Source organism: Cyprinodon variegatus, unplaced genomic scaffold, assembly GCF_000732505.1.
Source record: "Cyprinodon variegatus isolate N-32 unplaced genomic scaffold, C_variegatus-1.0 Scaffold414, whole genome shotgun sequence".
Lineage (NCBI taxonomy): Eukaryota > Metazoa > Chordata > Actinopteri > Cyprinodontiformes > Cyprinodontidae > Cyprinodon > Cyprinodon variegatus.
In genome coordinates this window covers 576,091-599,156 of record NW_015150867.1, presented here as the reverse complement: position 1 = coordinate 599,156, position 23,066 = coordinate 576,091, and the positions used below count along the sequence as shown (strand labels likewise).

Sequence of the window (23,066 nt, the reverse complement as noted above, 5' to 3'; positions counted from 1 at the left end):
TCAGAGTCGGTAGCTTGTATCAGACACAATAACTGTAAAACCATTGGCTTACATTTCAGTGCATTGGCACTGTCAATGCACGTTACTGAAAGGCAACTGTGGAAAATGATGGAGAGTTCTTTTTTTTTATCTGAAACCTTTAGTCATGACAAGACTGATCTGCAAATCCAACACCTATCTCAAGTTTCACCAGGCAGTGTTTGGATTCGATGTCTGATTAGCCTTCCCAGGGCACAGAGAAGCTGCTTCAGGGGGGTTTCAAAACACAGAGCTTCCTGCCAGCTCAGAGGAGAGGAGAAGAGAGATCCTTTAAAGAGTTTTTAGCTCTGCGGAGCTACAAACAAGAGCACAAGCAGCTGCTGCAAATAATTAGATTCTGAGGGGGAAACGCGCTTGCCAAGACAAACGTTGTCCCAGTAGCAGCTTTGCCATCGTTTGGATCTACTTAGAAATGTATGTGCGTATGTGTGGGTCAATGTGCGTGGGATGGTAATAAGTGGAGTAATTTGTTCTTCTGATAAGGATGCTGAGTGACTGAGTGCAATGGAAGGAGAAGACTTGGCCGTGTATGTGGTTTTAACTGTTTCCACAAACAACAGCGGGCATGTGTCCTTTAAATGCCAGCAGCAGTGATTCAGGATTTCCTCAACGTCGAGCACCAATCCCATCGCTTATGTACCAGATTAAAGGAATTCATTCCTGTCGTCAACTAAACTTCAAAATTTCACTCGAGCTTTATTTTGTCTTTTCAAAAGGAGATTTTACAATAGCAAATTTTACATTCAGCCTCTAAAATTGTTCAGCAAAGTTGTTTGGTTGGTTGCAATAAAGCCAAATGATTTGTAGATTACTTTTGTTTTTCTTAAAGCAAAAAAAGTTTGGATGTTTGTAGTGGGAATGCAATGCATTAGTTTTGGATAATGAGAATAAAACTGTTTGGGACTAAGGCATCTTTGCTCTAGGAGTGGTTTGCATTGTGGATATTTGTTCCTGATAGACTTTCTGGTTTCAAATAAAAAAATATCACATTACAATTTTCACATTTTTTTTTAGCTAAGTTCTGTTTTACTGTAAAGTTTGTTCCTTTCCTTTTGGCTTTTCTCTTATTCATAGGTCACCAAATTAAGTCGCTGCAACTTTAGGCAGAGTTTTTACTTTGGATCCCTTTCCTGATGTAACCGGGATTTGAACTCCAGTCCCTCTATCAAAGCCACTGGCTTACCCCCCACCACAAAGGAGCACCGTCTAACAATAAAGTCTGTCTACAATAAATGTTAGACAGTACAATGGTTTGCAGATGACATTCTGTTGTTCCTGAAAGTCAGGTTTGGCTAATTTTGAAAGGGACAAATTGAATCCAGGATATGAAGTGCACTTTATTCAGGCCATCTTCTGCTTTATGTATTTAGCCACACTAAATCAGATCTTAGTAAAATACCGTTGCAAATAAACTGACATTTTCATTTAAAATATCAGAATAACAGACCTCATAACTAAAAACAAATAAAAGTAAAGAGAGGCAGCAATAACCTCTGAATAAGGCCACATTTTACCCTCTCAAGTTGACAGTTTTATAGCAAGACGTTTTTCAGATGCTTTTCTGTTGTTTGAGAAAGAATTTGCAGAGTTTTGAAATCAAAATAAAATAACCCAGAACTGGAGCAACACATTTTTTGTGTTACAGTCTGGAGTATATTTGGATCAAATACACTTAACTGGTTGATGACAGTAGCACTTTGATTAACTACATCTTTGCTTCAAAGGGTCCTGTATAACATGTCTCGCAACCTAATAAAAACGTCCATAAAACAGAATAATGGTTAGTTCATCTTAAGAATCCAATTATTTAACTATATCATGATCAGTTTAAAAGATTTTTGGTAAGTTTTCCTGTGTTGTGCCTGTTTAGTAGAAAGCATTGTATACAATTGGTCGTTCATGATGGATAAGGTAGGAGAATTTGACATTGAAATTAAATGATCAAGAGCAGTTGCATCTGATTAGAATATTTTTAAGCCAAGTACACTAGTTTAGTTGGTTACTATAACATTGTCACACTGTCTTTACTTTGAAGATATCTCATGCTTGCGTGGATGTAGAAGTGAAGAAAATGTTTGATCAAGAACATTATCTGCAACCTTCTTTGTGCCAATACTAGTTGCCAAGATGGGGTAATTGCTTTTAAAGTTCTCTGAAAACTATTTATTAAATAATCAGAATAAAATATATATAGGGAGGCTGGGGACGCTTGGAACTTTTTTTTTTCTCCAATCAGAAACATTCTATGTTGATGACATTCATACTGCAAATGCTCAGTAGGACCCTCATGTTTTCAAGGTGTCAATACATTTTTTGTGTTCTGACTTTATGAATTAATTACAACTTCCTCCGAATTCAGGGAAGTGTGGTTTCCATGCTGGATGTGCAAATCCTGGACACATAGATTTCACAGATGGAGGGGATTTTTACGCATGCCACAACTGTAAATCTGACTGATGAGGCAGAGAGGGGTTTTTTTTTTTAGATTATTATTACTTAAATCTCCATTAAAAAGCGTATATACAATTGAAAAGAAAAGTTTAGTTATTAATTAAGTCATTATTATCTTAAGATATTAATTTTTTTTTTTTTTTTTATAAAAAATAGTATCTGAAACGGTTTAAAAATGTCTTTGTTTCATTTTGTGATGTCTTTGTATGTACAGTTTCTAAAGAGGCCAAGGTAGCAGTTTAGATGATAAGTTTTATAAACAATAACATTTCTAGGAATAATTGAGATTTATTGTAAAAAAAATCTTTCCCATGTAGTCATATTCAAAGTTAGGATATACATAAATGGTTGGTGTAGGCCAAAAAAGAAAAGTGCTGCAGCTGTCCCCAATCTTCTCTTCTTTATATCTACTTTATAATCTGAAATTTTCTTTTTAGATGGTTTAATCTGTCAAAAGTTATTTTTTAATAGGTTTTGATAAAAATTCAAATTACATTTTGACTGTTAACTATTATAATCTCTGAATCAAGTTCACACTAGCTCCACAAAGCTTTGGTTTGTGTGTGTTCTATGTGCCAGAATATAAAGGGGGGAAAAAAAACTGTTCTATTTATCTCCTCAGCATAATGATAGTCTTCCTGGCCTTGACGTGATTGTATGGTAGCAGTGGCATAGATTGCAGCATCCTATCACAACTAACGACTAGTGTTTAAACAAAGAGCTTTTGGCATGCTGCAATTTCTGTACGATCAAGAAACACTGTTTAGACGAGTCTGAAACTTTCTCAGTTTCCTTCTTGATCTCATTGATCAAACTCTGCTTTTGACTTCCTGCCACTTAATGGCCTCCAAATCATACCGGCCTTGCCTTTTAAGAGCGATCCCAAAGCCATGTGTATCTGGATGTGCAGAGTCGTATAGGGGTATTTGGGTGCTGAAAATAACACCACAGTATGTTTATTCAGCCTGTCACTTGAGCGAGAAAGGTCAGGGCAAGCAAACATTGCATCCAGCTCATCTTTGGAGGGAATCCTACTCCTCCAGACCCTGATCCAGCCCTGAGCACACCATAAAAACAGTCTAAAGCACATATTTAGAGTGGCGTAGCTTCTTGTTTCTTCTTAGCTGACACGGAATAACCCTGACCCTTTTCTCAATTGGACATTACATTTTTGCAGTATTTTGATTAGTACTATTTGAGAGAAAGGAAGTGTCTTGAGGAGGAGAAAGCTTTGTCCAGAGTGGAAGGGTAAACAGCTGAAATAAAGAGGGTAAGATTAAAGAGGCAATGGTGAAGAAGGTAAAGAGTTTTACGGAGAGTCATTTCCGGTGAGCCATGTTGTGCACACACCTATACTTGCCTTGATTTAAACAGCACATAAAAACTAGACATCTCTTTTGGATACACACGTGTATATGGACAAACCTGAATAAAGCCATGTATAAAAACCCACTTTACAAAAGCTTACCTCTCTCTGTCTCCTACCTCCCAGAGGCCTGGACTGTCCTCGTGTCTCTTGTCCAATAATCCCTTCCCCAGAGAGAGGCAATCTGTTTTAGATTTGAAAGAGAAAGGAGCATGGCCTGTTTCACGTACAATTAAGCACCCGTCAGAATCCGTCCGCGTGAGCTTGGAGGGAGAAGTGCTGTTTAACATGGGGGGGGGGGGATTGTCGGGTTGTCCCTTTCATCTGCCGCCTTTCCAGAAGAGATAATGGGGAGGGATTGTGGGAGGGGGGCCGTAAAGAAGAGATGAATGTTTCCTTACCCCTCCATCCAGCTTCTCAACCTGACTAATAGAAGCCAGCATGTGTTTGTTTCAGCTTCCCTGCTCCCTTTCTTTCATTCTCCCCCTGCAGCAGAGAAACACATTCAGCCTCCACCAGCGTTTTCACTCGGGTGCTGTAAGTGTGCGTACGTGCACAACTGTTGATAAGTGTGGACTCGGCCATGTGCTTCAGCTGGACACTGGGCTGCTTGCACTCACATAATCAACCCAATTTGGCTATGTCGACATAGAGCCGGTATGTTCTTAAAAGCCGCCCTGTTTATTAGGTGTAGCATTGCCTTGCACGTTATCTTTACTTTCCTCCAGCTGACTCTGGTAGCTTAAACTGGCACTAAGTGGTATCTCTTTTACATTTTGTGATAGTGTGTTAACTACATTTAAACCTGGCTTAAATTCAAAGCATATTTAAGATTCCTATTTGATATCTTTTAGACTAATTGGGCATCATGCAGATGCTGTTCTGTACATTAATTTTTTTTGCAAAAATGTGAAACCTGGCGAAGAGTGAAGTTAATTGAATTACAAATGATGTTACTGCGTGCCTCAGAAAGCCACACACAAAGCCAGGGGCAATGGAAAGCTAAGCTCCTGGTGAACAAATTGCAGGTTATGTGTCCGTCTGTGTTGAAGTCTGACAAATGACTCATGATGTCTGTTAGTGAAACTGCAGCAACTGACGCAGAGCTCGTGATATCCAAATTTGCTCATGCATTATGTGCCTGAAGGCATCGGCAGCAGAAGCGGGACAGAGGCACAGGTGCAATTAAAAACCAATATACATTTTTATGAGTGGTATCACGTTTGGGTGACAGTCATGCAGGGTCATGTAATGCTTGGTTCTCATGGTCTATGTCTGTCTATAGTTCCTGTTGAATCTGCCCGCACATGCTCCAAACTTTGGGGGTGTTCAGTTTCATCTGCCAGCAGCAGTTCTACACCCATCAGCCACTGTCTGACTGAAGCTTTTAGGACCTGGAATGTGCAGCATGTTTAAGAATATATTTATTAGATCTATGGTAGCTTGCTTTACTATAGTGATTGTTGTTATAAATTTTTGACACCCCTAATTTAATAACCAGACTTAAAATGAATAAAGACCCATGGCCACATATGTAGTTTTAAGTGATTTTTACACAGAATAGTAAACCGTCACCCTGCTGTTTGAGTAACAGTGATAGTATAAAATGTTAGCAAGTTAGTGGGAATATCTGTCCAGGTAACTAGCCTCCAGCTGGCTGTTAAACAGACACATTATGTAGTTTATTAGCTGCATTAACAGAGATGAACTGACCATCTTTGCTTTCCACACCTTCACTGTATTTTTCCAGAAATAGTTGAAGATGTATATCTTTCTTGTACTTAAAGCGACAGTGTAGGAATCTTTCAGCTATATGAAAGCTTCCAGCATCATGTGGGAGACATACCAAAACCGGGATTTTCAAAGAAACAAAGCCCAGATAACACAGGGACGGGTAATACTTGGGTTTTAAAAACTGCATGTTTGAAAAGCCAAACAAAAAGAACCATATCTTGATGCAGGACTTCACCCATCCCTCTTTCACAAAGCTGTTTTTTCTTTATCCGCTTTTGCATTATTATTTGTTTTTTTTTTTACTTTCAGTGCATTACAAAGCAAATGTCACTGAAAAAGACAAAATTAAGAGATGATTAATGTTTTCTTTAAAAAATAAGTAAAAGAAGTTATCAAGGCGGAACAACCTGAAATTAATAACTAAGAAAAGCTACAGTTGAAATGTAGTCCTTTACATTTAGAAACTGCGTAAACGTTGATAACACACAGACATTTTTGTACATTTTGACACTGTCTAATAAAAATAAAAAAAACTGTCAGACTATCTGGCTCTAGATTAGGTCAGTTTTATTCACGGATATCTGTTACAGCCAGTCTTTAGGTTGACATGAAAATATCTTAATATCTGATAAGCACAAACTGCTGGTCAATTCTAGTTAATCAAATCATTAAAGACTTTTATGCTTAAGCAGAAGTGCATCAATAGATGCTATACATTACTTTTGAACGGTGCTGGCAATAAGGAAGACCTCCTGACATTTGTGTCTGTTGCTTAGGGGTGATATGGATTCCCACTATCTTTTTACAGGCGCATAGGCACAGCTAAGCTCACAAAGTATAACGAAAATACACTTATTTATTCCAGCATACCCTGTGTGGCACATGCAAATGTGCAGCAGACCGGAGTTCCCCTCCTATCCACAAAAGTGTTCTTACTGTTGATTTTAAAAAGACCAAAAAAACAATATCTTACATATATTCCCAGAATGACTCTTAAATGTTGAAACTCTGTGCTTTTAAAGAAGCATTACAGTCGTTGGCTTTCTAGTTTTCTTGAACTGAGCTATTGTATTTCAATGATTCCAGCTTTTTTCAACAACACTGGTTAGGTCATTTGTTATTCCTAGCATAACCTTATTGTTTAGACACATAGAACTAAACAAAATTTGTGCCTGATTTATTTCAAATACTTACTACCTAAAGACCAAGGGCACACACACATACATACACACACACACACACACACACACACACACACACACACACACACAAATAAAGCTCCTTTTCATTTCTGTAAGGACCCATTGAGGTTTTAATGATTTCCCTTCTACAGTACCTAAACCCTCTTATGATTTCAAAACAAGCCAAATTGTATTCCCACTTTGAAGTATTTAAAACTAGGATTTATTTAATTATATATAAAGATGCAAACACGATATTTATGGGGAAGGTTTGCAGCTTTGACACTACAATGAGTTTCTTACTGGGACTGAAAGAAACAATCGGGCTTAGATGAATGGCGGTGAATGCACTCACCACAGGCTCACCTTTCACTGAATCAAGACCATTCTTCCTTAATGAACACACCACACACCAGTCAGCGGGAAGCTCCAACATCTCATCTCCATCTGTACAACTTCAGTCTAGAGTACAGACTCGTGATAAAATCAATGAAGAAAACGTATCAACAGTGAAACAATGGATTTCATTTACATCAGTTAGCAGTTGTGTTGCCATAAACCTATTTGAACCAGAATTGGGGGATGTCATCTTGTACTTAGTTTACTTACTGAAAGTTTGACAGACATCTGGAATCAGATTTGGTCAAACAAGTCAGTAGAGTTAAGCGTCTGAAAACGGCAAGGTTTGGGTGTTTTTTTTTTTTTTTTTCTTTTTTCCCCAAGTTCACTCATTCAGCCAAATTAGTGCACAGAGTCACAGAGCCTCCCTTCAGTCGTTCATGTGGCTAACAGACAGGGCTTGGTAGGTACAATATGCTACCCTTGGCTTACATAGCACAGCAGGTCCTGACACAGGCACCCCTTAGTGTAAAGTGCCCCCATGAGCCCTTGTGGCAGTAGACCAACTGAATTCCATTAGATTAGAGAAATATTTGAACAAACCTCTTTACAAATTTAACACCTAATTTTTCTTCTTGGAGAGGGATCCTTCAAGCTTGACTAAAATCTTACAAGTTTAAAGCAAAAATGAAAATTTTCCTCAATTTAACCTAATTAGCAGCGTTTCAAAGCTTCTTTATTGCTACTACATATTTCTTTTTTTGCTTTCCTTCTCTCTGGTATGTCACACTGGATGAACTAAATTGTTAAAGCTTCTACTTGCTTGCACAACCTGTGCTCAAACTTTAAGTAGCGTGGAGTCTGTAAATGTTTTAGCATCTGTAGTCCCTACATTTCTAATAAAAAATTTAATTTCCCACACTCCCATGGTGTCATTAAAGATATTTGCCTACTAGATTTGAAACGACAAAAAAAAAAACATGTACTGTCTCTTCTCCACCAGGCACCCACTGCACACTTGGCGCAGAGTGTCTGTGCAAGTCATTGAATTCGACTAATCTTAGTATTGTGCCACTTTCAAATCCATTTTCTATCACGCTTACTCCCAAGTGGGGTCGCAAGGGGTGCTGGTGCCTAACTCCAGCTGTCAATGGGCGAGAGGCGGGGTCCACCCTGGACAGGTCGCCAGTCGCAAGGCCAATTAAAACCATTCAAATTTAAAATGTATTTCTCCCACAAAATATTATCCCACTGAGCAGCGTCTAGTCGGACACCTTTTTTTTTTCTTGGGATAGTTCTTCACAGATTGAAAATAGTTTCACTTAAAATAACTTTGTGTTCTTCCTGGGATTTGATATTTAGACACCCCCAGGCAATAAAATGTTGATGTTCATCCTTCAGTAATCACATCTGCTCTAAAGAGTGTTTTTGCAACATGATAGCAGGCGGTATGAGCTGCTCAGTCCTACCGGGTGGTCGCATGTAGAAAATTGGCCAACCCCACTTAAAACAAGAGGTTTTAGTTTAGGTTTTAGGAGGAGTGCCAAAATATTCTCGTGACCCAAATCATCAGTGGGAATACAACAACATTCTAAAAACCTATAAACTGTAGGTATGATAGTAATTTAAAAAAAAGGCATCAACAACAATTTTATTTGGTTCTGTCTTTAAGTGATTTTTCATACCTTTAAACACACAAGTAGGCTATATTCCTATTATTTTTTATCTTTTAGTCTTATTTCTGTTGAGGATCTTAAGACCACAATTCATGTTGATGCAAGACCTAAGGTTTGAGCATTAGTGGTATAAACTACCACTTCTTAGCAGTTCTGCCCAGTTTGTAGAGTCAAAACTGTGGTACCGTATCTTGTTTTATTTAATAATTGGAATGATTGATATTCAAAAATGGACATGCCTATTATTGGCAGAAAAAGAGAATATTTGTTAATGAATGGTTTACTGTGTAAAAAAAAACAAAAAAAAAAAAAAACATCTGTTTTTAGCTAGACTTGCATCTTGTTTTGAGAATGTGAACTCCTAAACCCCAGAAAACTCTCCAGTTTAGCTGGGTCCTCCTCTGTGGACAGATATATTATCAGCCATTGGACAAACATGCTGCGTGTCAGTTGTTCAGTGTCATTGTACTTGAACTCTTTCATGTTTCTTCTGCTGTTTTTCAGTGACAGCTGATAAATGTACAGCCTGTCACGGCTGTATGTTTAGAACCTAAGCCAGACATCACCTGTTCTCCATTGCTTGGGGGAAAAAAGTGCAGACCAATCACAGACAGATATTTTACAAGACGTAATACCTCTATACAGAACCCCTTGCATTTTCCCCTTTTAACCCCTGTGTGTGGCTATCCTCTGGTTGCTGAGGTTAGGTTAAACAAGCCACCATCAAAGCCAATTCGCCACTGGGGTTGGAAGAGGGTCAGGGCGCAGCAGAGTGTGTGGTTTAAGTCTCTTTCTGGAGGGCACAACTTCCAGCCTGACAAAAACTGGGGGCCCAGCTTGGTTATACAAGTTTTGACTTTTTAAAATTCATCAATAAGCAAAAGTGCAGATGTCTGCCTATGCATAGCAAATTACAGAGCACAGCTTTATAATATCTAAAAGTGAGACCTCTTTGCTATAGTATAGTAGGAAAGAAATGCAGCGATTATGAAAGAATGGATCAGATGGGTGTTGAGGTGTGCTAAAACTCCTAGTGTTGATGGCCATTAATCTGAAAATTGCACATATTTTTAGCATCAGGCAGCTGGGTGCCTGAAACCCCATAGTGGCCTTGTTGTTTCAGGCCTTTGAACCCCTGACCATCCATCGTCTCATATTCTAGCTATGTGGAATAGAGAATAGGTCTAATTTTAAGGGTCATTACCACTAATCCTCTAAAATGTTAAGAAAGCAGAGAAAATGTGTTTCTAGTTTTCTACCACTCTGCAGCAATAAAGACTCCTGGTCTGTTGGGTCATAGATAATGTACTTATGACTCCTTTACAAATAAGGTCATATTTAGTTTTTTTCAGCCTTTAAAAAGGTTTGGCAGCATAATAGATGTGAATGAATTAGAACCAAACTTCTTATAACTTTTGTAATTCACACCGTTTTCTAACATTTTTGTTTAGATTTCCAGTTGGGAAAGGTTAGTCCTGTATACATACAGTTGTGTTTAACACGATTTTAAAGAGTTTGACTTCAATGTAATCATTTATACTAAATTTGACTGGAGAATATTTAGGTTTTATGAGGAACTTCCAATATTTCTTTGGACTTCAGCCCTTTTTTCCACTTATCTTTTATCAGGTCCTTGCACCTGACTAGTTTCTGAAATTTATTTTAAAATTATTCTAAGAAAATCCAGCAAATACCGGATCAACGACATTGAAGTTCAGGTGTCCTCCAGTGATGTCTACTCAGGGGGGTTCAGGAGACATTTGAGGTGACTCCGGCATCTGGTTACGATGCCTCCTGGCGCCTCCCTGGTGAGGTGTTCCAGGCACCTCCCACTAGGAGGAGACCCAGAGTAGGACACAGGACATGCAGGAAGGACTATGTCTTTTGACTGGCCAGGGAATGCCTTGGTGTTCCCCCAGAGGAGCTGGCCCAAGTGGCTGGGGAGATGGATGTCTGGACCTCCTTACTGAAGCTGCTACCCCCGACCCGACCCCTTATAAGAGAAAGAGGATGGATCGATGGATGGATGGATGGACGGATGGATGGACAAAGAGTGAAGACAAAGTTTAAGGGATCTAAGGAAACCCAACAGATTTCATTAACTTGAGATTTTACTCCTCCTGGGTGAGCATGTAACCACAGTGGACAGTTGCTTGCCTTGTGTCTTTGATTTTGCCAAAGCACATCTCTTGTTGCACTGCTGTTTGGATTAGTTGGTTCAAGTGAAATTTGTAATCAGCCTGGAGAAGGTTCTTGGCAGTCATGGCAGATAATACATTTGTTTTCCAAGTCTCAGGAATTGTCTAAGAATATCAGCTGTTAGAAATATTTTTTTAAATAAAAGATAAAATTGATTTCATTATGTAAAAATTAGCTAATTTTGCTTTTAGATTTTGTGCCCTCATCCTGTTATTTGCCTGTTTTCTACTATGTCAGGATCTAAGTTTCAACCAATGGAGATATTGATTGCTTTGTAACTAACCTCATCAGCAGCACACGTTTCAACCAGAAAGCTCAACTGACCCTTTTTGAGTGGCATGAGCCATTGCTTTGTAGCACTTGAATTTAAAACTGGTTTGGGATGTGTGCTAGGATTACACTAGCTGGCTGGCTTACAGCTCATTTCCGACCTTCCACAACCTAAACCAAAACACAGCCTTGAGTTTTCTCCAGAGATGAGTTGTCTGTTGTTTCTGGGAAAGTTTCTCATATAATGTAGGAAGACTTGGACCCAAACAGCAATGGATATTGTTTTTGTGGGAAAAGGACTGTTGTCTGGATATCATTTTAGTGTCTGCATGTGTTTGTGGACTAGTTTGTGTAAGGTTGTGTCCGCTCCACCACCCTGTACTTTGGGGGGGGTGTGTTTGGCCAAATGGCGCCAATGTTTGTACAGAGCTGTCACGATAACTGGCTCCCTCAGACACAGCTCATCTAAAACAGAGATCAGAACAGTAACACACTGTTTAAACTCGGCTTATCGTGTCGAAGATCTCATGAGAGACGTGAAAGATAAACAACACCAGATCTAGGTCAGTGAAAATGACTTTTCCCACTTATTTAGACTTTTTTTTGTTTTGTTTTGTTTTTTAAACGTAATACATGTCTTTAGTGAGAAACATTTGTTTGATGCATCACTTGGCAAAGGGTGTTTATGATCTGGGTTTAACCTGTTAGCACAGGTAGTATGATGCAAAAGTCTTAAGTTATCCCTAATTTGTCTGCTCACTAGAAACCAGACACTGTTGTAATCTTTCTCTAGGCCTAAATAGTAGCAGTGTTCCTTTCATATTTGCCTTTTCACTTAAGTCTTTGCCTAGTGGTTAGAACGGTGTGCTTGTGATCTGAGAAGGTTGCAAATATCCGGTTCGATCCCCACAGCCTTCCCTCTGGGTTCCTGAGCAAAACCCTTAACCCCACGCTGCTCCCCGGGTGCCACACAATGGCAGCCATCTGCTCCCCAAGGGGATGGGTTAAATGCAAAAAGTGAATTTCAACATTATGGGACAATAAAGGGATTTACATTTTAAAATTATTACCAATCTATTTTTACTGGTCTGTTTTAATTAAATAATTTAGCTATGATCTCACTCTTCAGAGAAGTGACAGAATTGCATTTGTCCTTGACAACAGCACACAGTGGACAAACACCATCATAAGACATGTATCCCCAAATAAATGTTGACTTCAGAAACTTTACTTACTGTAAGCTCTATAGATGATGTGCTTCTTCAGTAGCTCATGTCCTAGAGACATACCGGTGTGTGTGTGTGTGTGTGTGTGTGTGTGTGTGTGTGTGTGTGTGTGTGTGTGTGTGTGCGCGTGCGCGTGCGTGCTCTGACTACAGCTGTAGTCTATACTTTATAATATCTCCCAAACCCCTGAATGAACTTCGGTTCTAAATCCTGTCAAGGCTGCAGTATTACTTTTTCTTGTTTGTTTTTTTTAGAAACGGGATTTTGGGTTAATACTAGCAGTGGACAAAAGCAATTATTGTGACACTGGAGAGAAACAACCGAAGGCAGGAAGGCATTTGAATCTATGTGGAATAAATCTAAATAATTTCACTTTGAATTGAATTACTGACATAATTTCAATGCACCTGCACACTTTTGTACAGTAATGATACATTAAATTTGTTTTCTGTGACAGCATATACCTTTGCTAAAAGAATAAAAAATAAAAAACAACGGTGAAAAGGAAATTAAGACATTGTTCAAATTACAGCAAAATAGATGTTACCTGTATTCCATTGATTTGGAAAACCTTCCTTTATAAACCACTGACATTTATACATTTGAATGGAATGGTGAGGGATAAATGAGGATAAGGTCCTGAGCTGGTCCAGGCGTCACAGACCTGCCCTTTGTCTTCAGGTTATTAACTCATAATTGGGAACAGCATGGTCCAACTCGATAGTATTGCTTGCTATTGATTTCTCATCAAGCAGTAATGGTGAACTCATTATTACAGAGCCATGCTTCATTTCCCAGCCACAATCAATATTTATTTATTTATTTTTTGTATTACCATCAATATAAATCAGTTATTTGGTTTTAGGCATGAAGCTCACTGATTTTAGGGTTAGGGCTAAATTAACATGGAAGGACTATAAAAATCATTCAGATTATGGCTGATTGGTATGCCATACATGTTCTATATACAGTTTTACTCATTTATTTTTATTTAGATATTTTCTAGAAATGTAAGCTTTCTATTCCAATTATTTTTACTTCTTTAAGTCAGGCTGAATGGTTGTTTATGGTCAAGCATGATGTTTTTAGAACCAATCAAGAGAGTGTTGATGACTCGGTGGTCATCTGTGATTGGCGACAAAGCCACTAGAGTTAATGTGGTGGAACCATCTACTCCGCCTCCTGTGCCAGAACTTCCTCCCCCCACTAAAAGTCTGTCATGCTTGACTCACCAGGAGAAGTGGTGGGGGATGTTGAGGGATGGTTAGTCAAACTGTTGAGTGACAGGTGGAAGGTAGGCTTTGATTGGCTCCCACTAAACAACAGTTGTGGGTGCTCCAGGGCATCCAGCCAATCATGTAATCTCTGTGCATTTAGTTGAAGAACAGCTCTGCAGTGAGCGAGGTTGTCTTAAGAGAGTGACCACGTTCAAGGATATTTTCAGAAAGAGAAATAGGACTCAGTGGGAATCTCTGTTGGGCATTTTTGTCTGGACCTTCACACTTTAAAGGTAGTTTAAGTTGAGCTGGTTGGTATGCTTTCTTGGACTGCTGGAGCATATTTGGACCTTCAAGAACTCATCATCAAGGAATCAGTCATACTTTGTGGCTAGACTGTTAAGTTTGCCTTAAAGATTGTCAATCTTTTCCTTGATTATTTTAAAACTAATATTTCATGCTTCCTTTTTTTCTTTCAGTCAACTTGGCCCTCAACATCTTCCAAGGTGTGAGAGAAATTCCTCGTCCATCCTCTCCCTCCTCCCATCTCTCCAGTGATCCTCCCATTAAGTCATCTTAGTTGCCTGATTCTCTTGGTCACCATGCTGATTCACTGGGTTTCCTGGATGGTTCTACTGTCTATAGACTTGATTCCAGGCACCTGGGCCTTTACCACCACGAAGGCTCAGGGGCTTAGGGGTCGCATGCAACGGGACCGCCGAAATATCCGGCCCAACATCATCCTCATCATGACCGATGACCAGGATGTTGAGTTGGGTAAGCAATGTTTGCAAAATTACATAGATTTCCCCTCTTAGCTGTCAATAGATCATTTTAACATATTTGATCTTTCACTGCTGTCTGGCTGTTATTTATGGCTAGCTGCCCTCAAGATTCATATGGCCTCACACTTAACATTAAATATTAAACACAAACTATAACCCAGCAGGGAATGGCCATCTGGTTTTCAATTTACTGAATTTTAATTACTTTTACCCCAAAAAACCTTAGCCACAAAGGAGTATGCTACATGGTAAATTAAACTCTAATTGTAAAAGGGAAATAAATGCTAAACTGTGTTTTTCCCTTTCAGGCTCCATGCAGGTAATGAATAAAACCAGAAAGATAATGGAAGAAGGCGGCATGAGTTTTATCAATGCCTTTGTCACCACGCCAATGTGTTGCCCATCACGGTCATCCATGCTGACGGGAAAGTATGTCCATAACCATAACACCTACACCAACAATGAAAACTGCTCCTCTCCATCTTGGCAAGCACAGCATGAGCCCCGCTCCTTTGCAGTCTACCTTAACAACACAGGCTACAGGACAGGTTGGTACTCCTGGATTCTGATTCCCTTAAATTTTGGATATTGTTTAGTTTTTATGGTTCTTATTTTATTATTGTTTGAATCTCATAAATGTTATTGGTAAGTGTTTAAGCTGCTCTCTGTGCAGCTCTGCTCACCACTGACCGCTCTCTAATAACATACTTGATAGTTCAACAGACAAATGGGAAGCTGCAGGAGCCAAAACAGTCTCCTGCGAAATGAATAGTCAATTTAAAGTATAAAAATATAAATATATTTTTTTTAGGCAAAGGCTTAACTTGTGTTGAAATCAAAGTATGTCCTACCTTTTGTAGGAGGGTAAACGTGCGGGTAAAACAAGATTCCATATTGTTTAAGTACTAACAGAATATATTTTAATGCATGTATGCCAATGCTGGGGGTGACTCAATGGGAATGAACTGCAACATTTTCTTAGGAGCCCAGCTTGGTCTTAAATACAATGGATTTGGCCTTAATTCTGATTTGATACTTTAGAAAAGCTAGTCAGCAGTTTTCTCATCAAATTATTCATTTTAAAGAGGGGTCGTATTGATGTAGGCAGCTTATTGCCCTCCCATTGACTGGCTGCAACACAACTTGTTGTTTTCAAGCTGATGTTTAGTTCTTGTTTTGAAGAAATTGAAGGAAAATAAAAAGCAACTCTCTCCTCTGTTCCACCCCTATGCAGCCTTCTTTGGCAAATACCTCAACGAGTACAACGGCAGCTACATCCCACCCGGGTGGCGTGAATGGGTCGGATTGATTAAAAATTCCCGCTTCTATAATTACACTGTCTGTCGGAATGGTATCAAGGAGAAACATGGTGCCGACTACGCCAAGGTATGTCCTCCCATAATTTTGCACCAATTTCTGTTCACTTTACGACCTAGAATTAAGGCTTCACTTGACAAATTCTAGGTTCTACTCTCTTATAAATACAGTGAAGATCTTAATAATGTGTGGTGTTTCAGACTCAAGGGAATTTTGTGTTAAGAATTATAGGGAATTAGAATGGATGAGTTGGTGTCTCATCTTTCTGTGGTATGCCTTTAACATGATGCACCTTTTCTTAATTTGTAGACAGTGTAAAACAGTTTGACAAATAGACAAAATTGCTTGCAATTACTACCTCTTTGGTCAGAGCTTTGTTTCTTCTTTTTTTTTAATCTTTTTTCACTGTTTCCTATTGTGCCGTTTGCAAAATTACATTACAGGAAAATACTAAAGTAAGGAATTTTCAATTTAATAGCGTTTGGTCACAGGAAAAGCTGTGGTTAATGTCCCAACTGCCTCCTGCAACCCCCGTAAAAATGTTCTAGGAGCTTTCAGTTTGTTTTCACACATCCACACTACTATGTACTTACGTTGAATAGTTCCTGATAAACAAAAAAGGATGGGTAGGTCAGTATTTGAACTGCCATTCCTCAGCCAACTTTTTGACCTAGGTGTAAAACAGAAACCATTGAGTTTACATAACATTTATATGGTCATCAGTTTGTGGTTTAGAACCAAATGGACTTCATATTTGGGATTTACTGCTCACACCCACAACCTGGCAACGCTTCTCTTTTTAGGGCATTGAGGGAATCAAAACAGGATGGCTCGCCTATAAAGGTGACTCACTGCATGTTCATCCTTGGTAGTTTGAATCATTTACACCCCATCTGAGTTTCTGCCTCTTGGAAAAGGAGTTCATTTAAGTTGAGCTGTCCTGGTGGGAATGTTTGCTTTGTCAATGTTTCCTGTGGATTTCTTTTATTCAGATTTCATGATAGTGGAACAACAGCCATAAAAACAGACGGGCTCCCCAGCCAGATGTGGCACGCTGATCTCATAAGGGCTTACACAAGTCTTGCTTTGTACCCCTCCTGTGCAAATCTTGTAAAATTTTGTGCAATAACACTCTCCTGCATTGATTGTCCTGGTTGGTACCGAGGAGTACTGCTAACAAATTCCTTCTATGTGACTGCCAGCCCCAAATGGGAAGAGGGATAATCAACACCCGTGTGACTATTTTATTGCTCTTGGCTAGGCCTTCTTCATGACACCCTCACTTCCTGTTGACCTGCTCGAGCCCTTTAGCACCAAGGGCTCAGATTCTAGTATTTGGCAGTGTTGAAGGGCAATGGCAATGCTTATTCCATGTGCATCTAATCATCATCCTCTATAGGCATGTGTAGCTGCCAGGATTTAAACACTGGACTGACTATAAAATTAGACTAATGAAAAGAAGGTACTTCTGACATGTCAAGGAAATTTCCTTTTAATCTTTCTTCTTAGCTGAGTGGTCTCCTTTTTTGGAACCATGTTAGGCAACAACTGCAGCATGACAAAACTGCAGGTAAGACTGTTAGTTGTCTATTGGAATCTCTGCTAATCCTATTTTATTTTAGCTCAGGGTGTTGCCGAAAGTAGAGGTAAAAATAAGACTGGACTCCACCCTAACTGGAATAAAGGTTCTAGTAAAATGGCACACCTTTGACTTGTTTGTGTTACAATTTCAGATTTTGAAGCTCTTCAATACGTACGTTTCCTCTCTTTCAGCATCTTCTGTCAATATATTTACTTTTTTTTTGTTGTTGTCCTTAACCACATTTTATAAGTGTAGGTAGGTGTTCCTATTTAGTTGAAAAAAGGATAGAAATTTCATTCAAATAATCACCTCTCCCAAACACCACCCCCCTCCATCTTTTTTTCCAAAATTCATTGTGATACTTGTAGTTGTGTCTACAAAAGCATGGAACTTTGACATGAAAAACATGTAGAACTCTATGATAGATGTTTCTTAAGAATTTTCACAGGTAATCATTTAAAGGCATGACTGAAATAGAAATGGAATAAAATGAAATTAAAAGGCAAGGAGAAGTGAACTGGATGGAGCAAAAACAACCTAAGTAGAAGCAGAATGAAAAGCCCAGAGTGGAATGGAGGGTGGTAGCTGTCATAACAACATACCATTGAAAAGCACCAAGCTTCGCTCACCATCAAGTGGTGTCACATTTGATAGCGCAGAGATTCACTGATGAGGCAGCGGCCCGTATGCAGTGTACACATGCTCACACAGACTCCAGCCCACATACTTACTCATTTACACACACACAGGCAGGCTGCCAGCTGTTGACTCGACAGATTGGTGCTGTACTGCACTCAATGGCCCCACTTCATATCCCTACTGCCTCCTTTTAATTTATTTGAAAGTGACTGGACCAGGAAAAGCAACATGTCATGTTGATTGAACTGCAAATGAGATTTATAAAAGCTTGTGCTGTTTAGAATTTTGCATCAATCCCCCCCTTTATTTTCTAGAATATGCTTCTATCCTTGTTGCACCTGGTAACCTTACTGGCTTTTCTTTTTTTTCAAGGATTATTTCACAGATCTGATCACCAATGACAGCATCAGCTTTTTCCGCATGTCGAAGAAGGTATACCCCCATCGTCCCGTGATGATGGTCATCAGCCATGCTGCACCTCATGGTCCAGAAGACTCAGCCCCACAATATGCTGAGCTTTTCTCCAATGCTTCACAGCACATGTAAGTAATGCTTACCCTCGTATATCAATTACTGCACTAAACAAGGCCACTTCAGATCTTATTTCTCAAAACTCTGATTAATCAAAGCTCTTTAAAAGCCCAGTCCACCCTAACAGATATTTTAGCAAACGTTCTAATGCATTGGGACCTCTTTTTTTTAGTGGGTTAAATAGCTCAGTTTTTAAAGTAGATGTCTTCTTTTTTTAAATAATTGGCAGGGGTTTTGAGAAATGATGATACATTGGTCTAATTTTACATTTTCCTTTCTATGCATGACACCACAACATCAGTTGCAATTGTTTTCAGTGCTTTTCTTCTACTCTTACTTTGTCTGGACTCTGTTGCTATTTAACTTTCAACACATGCAGAGAACGTTAATGACCTAAAGTAAATAATAAACAATGTTTGATTAAACATGGATTGTAATTGTTTAAACCTAATTGTAATGTCACAGTTGAGACCAAAGAAGGATCAGTATGGAGTTTCCAAAGGCTTGATGGTGTTTGGGCTCCACTTAAAATCATGAAAACTGTCCTCTATCATTAAATAGTGGAATAAATAATTCAATTTGAATTAAGCAATTTCCCAAATCATTAGATGGTTTATTATAGAGGGCAAATAAACTAAGTATATTTGTGTAAATATTTACTGCACCTATGGTTGTCAACTGCTTGATCAGAAAATTGCAACTAACAGTCTTACCTGAAACATGAGATGATTGTTGTCACTTATATAGAAGCAAACTCAAGAAAAAAAGGCTTTAATCAGCATACTGTCTGTAGAACATTTTGCCATGCCAACCATGTTCCTTTTTTGTGTTTTCATTTTTGTTTATGTCAACACTGTTGAGGTGGGTGGGGTATTTCTACCTATCTTGGAAATGTTCCTGATCAGATGAGTGTATTTATTTCCAAGTGGAGATAAAAATAAGCAATTATGTGGGTGGTAGGAATTTTATAGCAGTGTTTCCTCAGATATAGATGGGATTCCGTGATGTCTGCAGCATCATGTTTGCCTAATTGCCTCTCAGAGTTTTCTCTTTAACACCTTGTGGCTATTTTACATAATGAGCTATGTCTGCCATTATGACGGCAGGAGAGCCTTCAATCTATCGGAGATGACAGGTTGCTTTGGAAGTCTCACAAGTGGAGATGTGGAAGGCTTGAAATCAAAATGATTTATCACTGGAGAACACCAGTGGGGAATACCAGTGGAGCAGATCAGGGACACCATGTTCGTGCCAAGTCAGCAACTCCTTGGTTTAGTCCAGGCTATGCAATGATCCCTGTCTCAGTGGCCCTTTGGCCTACCTTTTTAAAGTTGGAAGATCTAAATTTCCTGAAGATTAATACAATTTCCTGTCCCTTTCTTTCTCCTCTCTGTTTGCCTTACTCTCACTTTGTGTTCCTACTTTACCCACATTTATCTTGCCACAGATATCTCTGTGTGTGTGTCACTCTGTTTACCTCTCTCTCCATATTTCCACCCCTTGTCATCTTGTTGTCTACCCCCACGGTTATCCCAAAAGAACTTCCTGACCTTGTCCATATCAATCAGTCGTCTCTTCCCGTAGCTCCTGGGATGTAAGGAATGCATTGTGTGCTTCGGAACACCCTTTGTGACCGCATTAATTTATTTTTAGCGGGTGCCTCCTTGTGATGGGGTGGAGCTCAGGGGTCACGGGTGACTGAAAAGGTTGTCCCAGTGATTGTGTGTAGGTGTTGTGTATGTGGTAAGGTTGCTATGGAGACCACAGGTGGTTTACGTGGGGTGGGTGTTTGTTGACTTTCTGTTTTCATTAGACGAGGCAAATCATTCTTTCCATTCTTGGGAATTCTTTTGAACAAAAATAATAATTTTTGACATCGTTCCAGTTCGGTTTGCCTTAAAGGAATCATGCCCCTCTCCACAAATGCAGAGGTATTTAATGCTTGCAGCAGATGCATGATCCAGCCAATGTGTTTTGATCTCACGGTTGGGAACAGACTGCGTGGCAGTAAAGGAGGAACTGCCTCGTAAATCAAACTAGTGTCTGTACTTCTGACAGCTGCAATAGTAGTGGAGGGTTCAACGTTAATGTTATTAACATTCCTCACTTAAGGTGTTGTTGCCTAATTCTTTAGATGTAGCCAAGTTGAGACCCATTTAAATACAAGACATGTAATGTGGTTTCTGAATTGCACGTTTTGTAATGGCAGGGAGGGACAGAAAATTTAATCATAGAACAAATTGCTCTACTAAGACGGCCCCAATCTTCTTGTTGGATGTGTACAATTTAGTTTTTCCACAAAATTGGCCCACCGTATTTTATATGAATTTACACCCCTAAATCCATTTCAGCCACATTATACCCATACATTTCATTGGATTTTATTGGAATTATGTTTGATAAACAAATATCTAATTCTGAGGTGCAAAAAGAGCAAAAACATTTTTTGTTGTTTGTTTTTCCTTATGAAATTGGAAATGATTTTATCAGTTTTTTTATTCACCATTCATGACTCAGCTCATTGTAGAACAACATTTATGTCAATTAACAGCATCATATCTTTCTGGATTAAAACACACATTTTGTGCTAATTTATTTTCACAAAATTGATACAACCTCAATCATATTCAATGGAGAAAACATGGGATCAATATTTACGTTTCAGCACAGATTATGCTTTGCATTTTGATCTGGATCTTTGTAACACATGAAAATACTTCTACTCCATTGTAGCTCTGGCTGTATTATTGGGAGGTATTTCCTGCTAGGAAGGGAATCTCTACTATAAACTCAAATTTTAATTAATTTTTTGGCCTTCAACAGATTTTCATCCTGTTTTGCCCTTTATTTAGCTTTTTATCTGATGTGTTTTATCCTGTTTCAAACTGGTAAACTGTATCTATTTATTAGATGACAGAGGTGCTATCATACTGTAAAGTGATGGTAAATGAGCTGAATACCAATATTTTAGACACTAGATTACTTGTAAATTAATTTAAATCTGTGTAGTTAAATTCTTTCAACTACAAAGTTATAAGTAATTTTCTTGATCCATCAAATAAAATCCAATTAAGACATATGAAAGTGTGTGGTAGTAATGTAATGAAATGCGATAACCTATGAGCAAGGCACTGTATTTATGTGCCTTTGGTGGCAGGTGTGACCTCCCCTGCAGATTTACTTCAATCCACTGACCTCTGCATTCCTGGTTCCCTGGTGCTCAGGGCCCCATACCTTGGTGGCCCATTGCCCAGAGACAAGCCTCTTTGTGGGGCTTATTATACTGCCTGCTAAGTGGGTGAAGAGTTCACCCATCTCACAAAGCAGGCCCAAGGAGAGGAGGACAGAAAGCAGCTCAGCCAGTGAGAGCATGGGGGCCCTCATAACTGAGCTTCATTAAGTATAAGAGATTTTATATTCAGGATTGATACTTCAGAGGTGAAAACATACAAAAGTAGAACAAATTAATCAAACAGTAGACTGTACTTTAAGGTTTCTTTTTATGCATCCGCTTATATCGATGTGCTTTATCATTCTTTCTTCCTAACTTAATGCTTAACCCATAACAAATATTTGCATCTTTTACTAAATAAATCTTAGCAACGCTCACTCTTTGCTTTTTATCCCATCCTGTTATGCACTGCCCCTTCAAATGGCCTTGACTTATGGAGTTCTTGCTCCAGAACTTGTTGTAAACTTGACTTTGGGGCCTATTATTTTCATAAGCATGTGCCAGCCCTCAAATGACCCATCTGTGCCAAGAGCGCAGTGGAGTAAGGAGACTATCGTCTCTGTGTGAGAGGAGAGATGTTCATAGGAGGGTGTGGAAAAACTGGGATGGTGAAGGCTGCAGAAGTGCGAAGACATTTCCGTCAACAAACAGCGTGTCAACCCATGCGTGTCGACACAGTGGACGACTGTGGCACCTGTTGCTTAACAGGAGTGTGTGAAAAGCTGCAGACAGGTGTTTGTTGGCATCACTAAATATTCCCTTACTGGTCCTGTGTCGATACCTGCTTAATTTTTAATGTAAGGTGGTAGTTGGTTATTTACACGGTATTCTTTGTAAAAAAAATTCTCTTGTGTGTTCTCCCAGTACCCCCAGCTATAACTACGCCCCAAATATGGACAAACATTGGATCATGCAGTACACAGGGCCCATGAAACCGATCCACATGGAGTTCACAAACTTTCTGCATCGGAAAAGGTTGCAGACACTTCTGTCTGTGGACGACTCTGTCCAGAAGGTGAGTGTGATTCTTAACCGTTCGTCAGAAACATGGCTTCCTCTCACCATCTCTTCTTTACAGATTTATGAAATGCTGGAGGAAACCGGAGAACTGGAGAACACCTATATAATCTACACAGCAGACCACGGCTACCATATTGGTCAGTTTGGGTTAGTCAAGGGAAAATCAATGCCGTATGATTTTGATATCCGGGTGCCATTCTTCCTAAGAGGACCAAATGTGGATCCAGGGGCCATGTGAGTACCACGGTTTTTCTCTTTTTCT

General features: G+C 39.1%; 1 protein-coding gene across 6 annotated transcripts in view; it reads left to right on the top strand.

The window, feature by feature from the left end:
• The window catches only part of sulf1 (sulfatase 1), a 41,950-nt gene that overhangs the window by 1,999 nt on the left and 16,885 nt on the right, over positions 1 to 23,066 (top strand). For 5 of the 6 annotated variants that reach the window (XM_015388111.1, XM_015388114.1, XM_015388113.1 and 2 more), the window contains exons 2-7: positions 14,178 to 14,475; positions 14,792 to 15,031; positions 15,718 to 15,869; positions 18,394 to 18,563; positions 22,649 to 22,799; positions 22,863 to 23,038. In XM_015388111.1, coding sequence (XP_015243597.1) covers positions 14,301 to 14,475; positions 14,792 to 15,031; positions 15,718 to 15,869; positions 18,394 to 18,563; positions 22,649 to 22,799; positions 22,863 to 23,038 — 1,064 coding nt within the window. In that variant the 5' untranslated portion in view covers positions 14,178 to 14,300. Of the gene's footprint in view, positions 1 to 13,870; positions 13,992 to 14,177; positions 14,476 to 14,791; positions 15,032 to 15,717; positions 15,870 to 18,393; positions 18,564 to 22,648; positions 22,800 to 22,862; positions 23,039 to 23,066 lie in introns of those variants that run through there. The other variant, XM_015388112.1, reaches the window with a different exon arrangement.